Source organism: Pantherophis guttatus, chromosome 4 (assembly GCF_059756535.1).
Source record: "Pantherophis guttatus breed Tessera chromosome 4, ASM5975653v1, whole genome shotgun sequence".
Classification (NCBI taxonomy): Eukaryota; Metazoa; Chordata; class Lepidosauria; order Squamata; family Colubridae; genus Pantherophis; species Pantherophis guttatus.
In genome coordinates, this window is record NC_142066.1 from 13436267 (window position 1) to 13445117 (window position 8851).

The window sequence follows — 8851 nt, forward strand, 5'->3', positions numbered from 1 at the left end:
TATTTCTTATTTTCAATAGGAAACATTTCGAAACACTTTAAAATCAATTTTTATGGTTCTTAATTTTATAAATAATTAAACAACACCTTTAAAGGTAAACATTTTCTTCCAGATTATTAAATCTGTAGGTAGTGCTAGTTAAAAATTCAAAGTTTAAAAAAGGCATTAGAACATCCAAAAATCATGTTTTTCTTCAATCACTTATGCTCTTATTTCTTAATCAAATTGTTTATATATTTATATGAAAATAATAATAGAAAAAAGGAGAGAGTAATAGCAATAATAATAATAATTACAATAAAAGAAATACTAAAAAATAAGGCAACACTAAAAAAGGAAAAGAAAAAAGGAAGAGAGTAGAAATATAACAAAAGAAGTCAAATGGGTTAAAAAAGAAAATAGAAAGGGGAAAAGAAACAAAGAGAAAGATACTAAAAGAAAGAAATAGAGAGAGAGCATAGAGAAGAAAAAGAAAAAGGAAAAAAAGTATCACCTAGCATTATTCAGCCACCCAGAAACCGTTACATTCATTTAAATCAAAATATAATATTTTGTTGTCTTGTTACATAGTATATTCCATTATTCCTTTCTCCAATCTGTCCAGATATGTATCTTTTCCATTTCAAAGTCATCAAAGTTATGAGCTCTACAAAGTTAATTCTGAAGCTATTCCATATACGGTATCATCATGTCCTTCTTCTATTGCCACACCCTTCTTTTGTTGCCACGTTTATTAGTTCAGTTTTCATTGTTCCATTTAATTTCTTCTTTCTAATCTTCAATAAATCTTCCAGTGAACAGATTATGTATCCTAAATCAAGTTCTCTAAGTCTTTTCCTCAAAATAGTCAATCTTAAATAACAAGCAACAAAGTTTCTCTTTTGGTTTTTGAATTGTTGTTGTTGTTGTTGAAAATAGAAGATGTTGGAGATGTTGATTTTAGATTTCAGTGAATCTGTCCAAGATGCAAGTAAGAGCCATGGAAATTTAGGAGTAAAATCTGTAGGTCGAAAGATGGTATTTCTCCATTCTTCAACCAAAACATTTTTTCAGTTACTCACAGAAATCTTGAGTCTTCATTCAATGTAGTCTTGAACTCTTAAATCGTTTGTCTCCTAAAACAGTGTGCTTTTATTTTTCCAAGCCATTTTTTTTTTACAAATTCTTTAGATTTCCCACTTTAAAAAGGAGAAGATTTGCCTTAGAAAGAAGGACAGTTCCTGGAGAAAACTCTTCGAAACAGATGATATTAACTGGTGTGAACACGACAAAATTCATATCATACAACTTCAAATATATTCTAGTTTCTTCATTAGAGGCTTAGATTTCCAATTCTTGTCATTCCGTTTTATACCTTCATCCCTTCCAGGTCCTTCAGAGCATTTTAAGAGCAGTTATTTTGAAAAATAATAATAATAAACTAGTTCTTTAGGTAGCTACATCCTTCACTGCATAATTTCCATTAGGAGAAAACTTGGCGAACGGATTTTAGCTGCAAAGCATTTAATCAGGACATGCTCTTCCTCAATGCTATTTATTTTCTTAATTAATTATCCTTGTCTTGATCAATATAAGCAAGGGAAAGATCTAAGCTTTAAAGAAATGTTTCCTTAAGAGAAGAGAGCCTTTCCTGCTGGACCTAATTCCCTGAAGGTTTTCCTTTTATCAGTTGAGAATATGGTACCTTTTAATGATCGCTTATTTCTTCTTAATGCATTTCCCTTTGGGTATTTTTGCATTTAGCACTTCATTCATTTGCCCTTTAGGGATTTCAGGAGCTTTCTTTCTTTCTTTCTTTCTTTCTCTCTCTCTCTCTCTCTCTCTCTCTCTCTCTCTCTCTCTCTCTCTCTCTCTCTCTTAGTTCAGAATTAATCAGGGGTGGGCTGCTGGGGGTTCGCAGGAGTTCGGGAGAACCTCTAGCTAAGTTTCTGTGCAGTTTGGAGAACCCCCAAATCCCATTCCTGGCTGGCCCCACCCACCCCACCTCACCCCTCCCAGGAGTCCCCACGCAGCCCATTTTGGATACAGGTAAGTGCAGGGCAAGCATAGAGCCTTGGGGAGGGTGAAAAATGGGCCTACCAGAAGTTTGGGAAAGCAGGAAATGGGCCCGTTTCCTACCTACAGAGGACCTCCGGAGCCTGGGGAAGCTGTTTTCACCCTCCTGGAGGCTCAAGGAACCCGGGGAGGGCAAAAACACCCTTCCCAGGCTCTGGATGCAGGGTGCTGACTAGGCCATGGCCACTATGGCCACGCTCACCCAGCAACCAGGCAGAGAACTCTGTGCTAAAATTTTTGAAGACCCACCCCTGGAATTAGTCCATGAAGCATTTATGAAGATCAGAATGTGCTGTGCTGCACATGAAATTCATTAAGGAAAACTGATGGTTTATAGAAGTGTGTGCAGTTGTTTTAGTTCCCCAAAATTAGTCATTTAAAGTGGATTAGAATCCAGGGGCCAGGTTCTGAAGATGAAACTCAAATACTTTGGCCACCTAATGAGAAGGAAGGACTCACTGAAGAAGAGCCTAATGTTGGGAAAGATTGAGGGCAAAAAAAGAAGGTGATGACAGAGAACGAGGTGGCTGGATGGAGTCACTGAAGCAGTAGGCATGAGGTTAAATGGACTCCAGAGGATGGTAGAGGACAGGAAAGCCTGGAGGAACATTGTCCATGGGGTCGCAATGGGTCAGACATGACTTTGCAATGAACAACAACAACAATAGAGTCCAGGGGCAAAAATAGGGTGAGTGGGTAATTGAAAATGGGACTTTGGAAGAGCCCTGGTGGCACTGGGATTACAATGCATTATTGCAGACTAACTCTGCCCACAGCCAGGAGTTTGATCTTGACCGGCTCAAGATTGAGTCAATCTTTCATCCTTCTGAGATTAGTAAAATGATGACTCCGATTGTTGGGGGCAATATGCCGATTCTGTAAACTGCCTTAGAGAGTGCTGTAAAGCACTATGAAGTGGAATTTAAGTCTAAGTGCTATTGCTGTTGTGTGATTTATGCCTGATGCACATTGCAATTCTAAAATGAATTCATTAGCTTGCTGTATGTGCCTCTTTTCTAGATAAAATGAATCCTCAAAGTAGCTTCCAGTCCAATAAAATGCAAATGCATACGAGAATAAATAAATAACATAACACATTCAAGCAGGATGAATAAATCACCTTTTGAGTTGTGAGGCCTGCCCCGTGGAATAGTCACTCCCCCTTAAATTTAATGCCTTAAATCTGGTCTTCAAAAGTTGAGTCCTATGGACCATGTGCAGCTCTTTGAGTCATCAGTCATCAGAAAGGGGAAGGGGTAATTTTAAAAAGTGAGGATAGTAGTTGTAATTGTGCAATCAAACTTTGCCTTTTCAATCACACCGTTGCAACCATCATCTTGGCTTTTGTTCTATGCCCCCTGCCATGGCCTCTCTGGGATCTGGGCTTCAAGATGTATCAAGGAGAAGCTGTTGCAGCAGAAAGGTTAAGAAGATCAACACGTGGTGATCCATCAGCTCTACAAACGGGGGTTCTCCTGAAACCAAACTATATATTCACCTGGTCATGTTTCATGGAATAACATAAAAAAGGACGCCGGTCTGCAGTCAACTATTTGACATACAGAAAAGATGTCAGGCATAAAGAATCAGGACCACACATAAAGTTCCAGTCAAGTTGATTTATTGTCCATGTCTATACTTGAGAATCTAGTCACCTGACAGCACTTAATTGGCACCAGATAAGAGTTAAAGCTAAAGGTAAAAGTTCCCCTCACACATGCGTGCTAGTCATTCCCGACTCTAGGGGGCGGTGCTCATCTTCGTTTCAAAGCCGAAGAGCCAGCGCTGTCTGAAGACGTCTCCATGGTCATGTGGCCGGCATGACTAAATGCCAAAGGCGCACAGAACTCTGTTACCTTCCCACCAAAGGTGGTCCTTATTTTTCTACTTGCATTTGTTATGTGCTTTCGAACTGCTAGGTTGGCAGCAGCTGGGACAAGTAACGGGAGCTCACCCTGTTATGAGGCACTAGGGATTCGAACTGCTGAACTGCTGACCTTTCGATCGACAAGCTTGGCATCTTAGCCACTGAGCCACCGAGTCCCCTTAGAGATAAGAGTTACTGGAATCTGAAAGGGAATGAACTTAGACCCTTTCTGAGAACATAATGACACTAGTCTGATTCTTCTCTTGACTCCACCATCAGACTCTGCCTGAACTTCTCCTACACCTCAGAGGGTTTGCCGCTCCAAAGGATGGGTGCCATGGCAGAAAAGGCTCTCCTCCTGTGTCCCATCAGATGTAAGTTCTTAATAGACAGGACCCCCAACGCGCCTCTCCTTCCGGATCTGAGTGGATGGGTAAGCAGAGTGGTGTTCAGCTGGTTTGGATCGATTCGCCCAAACCGGTAGTGGAAATCACGGGTGGCCCTGCCCATCTACCCCGGCTCTATGCCATCCTATTTAGGCATGTTTTTGAGGCCAGGTGCACGCGCGGAAGGCGCACATACCAGCAAAACACATGCGTGGAAGGCCGGGCGGATGCATGGACTGGGGAGAAATAACTGGGGAGAGGAGGTCCCTCAACTAATCTGGCCCTGTGCCATGTAGAGCTTTAAATGTCAAAACCAGCATCTTGAATTGCATCTGGAAGCAAACTATCTCTAGTTGTCCTGTTCTATTCATTAATAATCCCAGAGCTGATTCCACCACAATGTTTGTTTTCTGAAATCTGCTCACTCCACTTTCTAAATCGGTCTCAAACTGACTCATTAGGAGGTGCGGTGGTGTTTAATGAGACATCCAAAGACGCTGAATTAAGAAGACCAGGTCCTTGGTGATGGAAATGCAAGTGGGACTTGGAGAGAGGAACAACATGGGAGCATAGACAGTAACACTGTTTTAAAGGCAGTAGAAAAGAGAATAAGATTGGAGTTTAAAAAGGAGAGCTCAGCTTCCTCCTTATTAAGACAATGGACGGATTGCATGAACCATTTCCTCCTTCTACCACTACCTTGAGCAGTGTCTCTCAGACTCTTGGAGAGAAGACAAAATGCAAGCCTTTATCAAGCTGCCTGCAATAAACTTCTCTTCATCCTCAGTTGTGCTCTGACTACAGTTGGCATTAGCGGCAAAGTCTCCATCTGAGTGGGCTAGAAGGAAGGGGTTTGGGAAAGTGTCCACAAGCATCTCAACATGTGACCGAAGACATCTGAAAAGAAGTTAAGATCATAACCAATCTGGAGCCGTCTAATTCAGAAGTTACTCCTTCAACATTGCCTGATATACGTTTTTAAGGTAAGATAATGTCATCTTGGAGTCCTAGTAGAAAAGCATTTAAATATGAGCCAGCCGTGTGCAGCAGCTGCCAAAAAAGCCAACACAGTTCTAGGCTGCATAAACAGAGGGATAGAATCAAGATCACGTGAAGTGTTACTACCACTTTATAATGCCTTGGTAAGGCCACACTTGGAATACTTTTTGGTCATCACGATGTAAAAAAATAGTGGAGACTCTAGAAAGAATGCAGAGAAGAATAACAAAGATGATTAGGGGACTGGAGGCTAAAACATATGAAGAACGGTTGCAGGAACTGGGTACGTCTAGTTTAGTGAAAAGAAGGACATAGGGAGACATGACATCAGTGTTCCAATATCTCAGGGGCTGCCACAAAGACGAGGGAGTCAAGCTATTCTCCAGAGCACCTGAAGGCAGGACAAGAAGCAATGGGTGGAAACTAATCAAGGAGAGAAGCAACCTAGAACTGAGGGGAAATTTTCTGACAGTTAGAACAATTAATCAATGGAACAACTTGCCTCCAGAAGTTGTGAATGCTCCAACACTGGAAGTTTTTAAGAAGATGTTGGATAACCATTTGTCTGAAGTGGTGTAGGGTTTCCTGCCTAAGCAGGGGGTTGGACTAGAAGCCCTCCAAGGCCTATTATTACTCTACTATTCTACTCTATCTTTATATGCAGCTGCAAAAGGAGTTGGATGTGGAAGCTTCAAGCTTCCCCCAAGACATTTGAGCAGCCTTTTGGGGGATTGTTCAAGGCTGAGGGGATCAGCAAGGAACAAAGAGAGTGGTATAGAGACTTTAAGCTTATTGTTTTGCCCTCTTTCCATGATTGATTATACCCTTGATTTTTATTTATTTATTTTTTGGTTGCACAGATGGAAGCTAAGAATCAGACTTCATTGAATGGGTTTATCCTTGTTGGCTTTCCATATCCCGATAGTCTGAAGGAACCTTTACTTATCTTCTTCCTACTCATCTATTTAATGACACTGTTTGGCAATCTTCTGATCCTGTTGGTTGTTGTATCTAATCCCCATCTCCACAAGCCCATGTACTGGTTCCTTTGCCATTTGTCTTTTCTGGACATGACAGTCTCCACCGTGATTGTTCCCAAGGTCATTGCGGGATTTTTAGAAGGTGGGAGAATCATATCCTTTGGAGGCTGTGTCTGTCAACTTTTCTTCTTCCACTTTTTGGGTTGCACAGAATGCTTCCTTTATACATTGATGGCCTATGATCGCTTTCTGGCTATTTGCAAACCACTCCATTATGGCAACCTCATGAATCATAGGACGTGTCTCTTCCTGGCCATGGGCACCTGGGTTGGAGGATGCCTTCACTCCATAATGGAGACAGCCCTTGTTTTTCGCTTGCCCTTTGGTCGGGAAAACCGGGTCAACTATATCTTCTGTGATATCCCTGCTGTGCTGAAGCTGGTCTCTGCTGACACAACCCTCAATGAGATGGTAACCATGGTGGATGTCGGTCTTGTGGCCACCACGTGCTTCCTTCTGATTTTGACTTCCTACATGTACATTGTCTCCACCATCCTGAAGATCCGCAGTGCCCAAGGTCGTAAAAGGGCTTTCTCTACCTGTACTGCTCATATAACTGTGGTGGTGACCTACTATGTGCCCCTTGTCTTCATCTATCTGAGACCAGGATCTCAGGATCCACTGGATGGAGTGGTGGCTGTCTTCTATACCTCACTGACTCCACTTTTGAATCCCATTATCTATACGCTGAGGAACAAGGACATAAAAGCTGCCCTTGTAAACTTGTCGAGGAGATCATCCTAAACTGCTTCTGTGAACATTTCTGGAATCTCGTAGAGAGAATCTCTAGTGGCATTGCCATACAACGTTGATTAGAGGACTTCCAATTCCATACATACATTTTATAGGAATTAACTTGTAAACACAGGCACCATGTAAGTCATCTTGAGATTGTTTGGCTGGGGTGGACATAAATTCAAATTCAAATAAATAAAAAGAGAACTGGATGCCATCAGCGCATGATTATTGACAATCCAGTTAATCAAACGATGCTTGTTGTTACATTTATTGCTATACAATGTTGATTTGAAGACTTTTAATTCTACAAACTCTACAAGAATGGTTTCCTATGCATTAACTCATAGGCATGAGCACCAAAGCTTTTAAGAAGAGGCGTATTAGGGCTCACCCAGTTCAATCTGTTTTTCGTGATTCTAGCTGATTTTCAGTAACTACTTGCTTACTTCTAAGTTGTCATAAGCTGAATCAGAAAAATATTCCGTCCATCTTAGAAAAGTCCTCATCCTTTTCTCTTCTTGTGCCCAGAAAACAAGCTCGGGATCCAAAAAGATCTTGACAGAGTTGAACAGTAGGACATATCCAACAAAATGAAATTTAATGTGGAGAAAAGCAAGGTTTTGGGGCCATCCAGGTCTCAGGAGGATTTCCATTCCCATAGCTTGTTTTCTTGCAGAAATTTCATTAGCCTAACTAGGTAATATCATCCGTGCTAGTCACTGATTAGCACTGAACATGTTACCTAGTTACAGGGCTTGGGATTCTACCAGTTTAGACCGGTCAGATCTGGAAGCCATCTTTTACATTTGGGCCTTCAGGCCTGCCACATTTTCTACTGTGGGAAACTGGGAGGGAGGATTGCACAGAGTATGGGTGATATACAGTCAAAATAACATTTTTTTCTCAGAGAGTCAAGGCCACCTTGCCCTGCAGCTATGATGAGGTGACTGGGAGAAATCTCCAGTTTTGGATGGTGCTTGATTGGACCATGTGATTGACATGTGGGTGGTGGGCAGGGACTTGAACTTTCTTTTGGGTAGGGAAAACCTGGACACTTTCAGATTCGGGTTTTCCCAGATGTGCCAATATGATACCTCTAATAAAATGGAACTTTGAGGAAACTCAAGTCTCGGAGTCTTCTTTCATTGGCGGGTGTTACTTGGAACCCTGACACAAGGTTTTACATCTGGGCAGGAAAAACCAAGGTTACAAGTTCAGATTAGGTGAAACTTGGCTTACAAAGAGTAACTGTGAGAGGGACTCTGGAGTGCTAGTGAGTGATCATTTAAATATGAGCCAGCCGTGTGCAACAGTACCCAAAAAAAGCTACTACAATCCCTGGTTGGATAAACAGAGGCACAGAATCAAAATGCCGCTTTATAAAACTTTAGTAAAACCACACCTGGAATGTTGCCTCCAGTTTTGGTCACCATGTTACAAAAAAGATATTGAGGCTTTGGAAAAAGTGCGGAGAAGAGCAACTAAGATGATTAAAGGCCTGGAGACTAAAACTTATGAAGAACGATTGCAGGAATTGGGTGTGGCTAGTTTAGAGAAAAGAAGGATGAGGGGTGACATGATAGCAATATTTGAAGGGATGCCACAAAGAAAAGAGGTTTTTTTTCCAAAGCATCAGAACGCAAGATAAGAAACATGGATGGAAACTAATCAGGAGAGAAGCAACTTGGAATTAAGGAGAAACTTCCTTAACTCAGAAACAGTGAGAACAATTGACCAATCGAACAGCTTGCCTTCAAAAGTTGTGG

At 41.5% G+C, this 8851-nt stretch overlaps 1 protein-coding gene across 1 annotated transcript; it reads left to right on the forward strand.

Annotated features, from left to right (window-relative positions):
• Window positions 1–6160: 6160 nt before the first annotated feature.
• LOC132710525 (olfactory receptor 10G6-like) lies at window positions 6161–7091 on the forward strand. Its single transcript, XM_060686957.1, has one exon. It carries the CDS (start codon window positions 6168–6170, stop codon window positions 7089–7091), a length of 924 nt encoding a protein of 307 aa, XP_060542940.1. The 5' UTR covers window positions 6161–6167.
• The last annotated feature ends 1760 nt before the right edge of the window (window positions 7092–8851 follow it).

What these genes read in the sequence shown, in the direction of transcription:
- LOC132710525 (XM_060686957.1), top strand. Translation starts at nt 6,168, where the DNA reads ATGGAAGCTAAGAATCAGACTTCATTGAATGGGTTTATCCTTGTTGGC.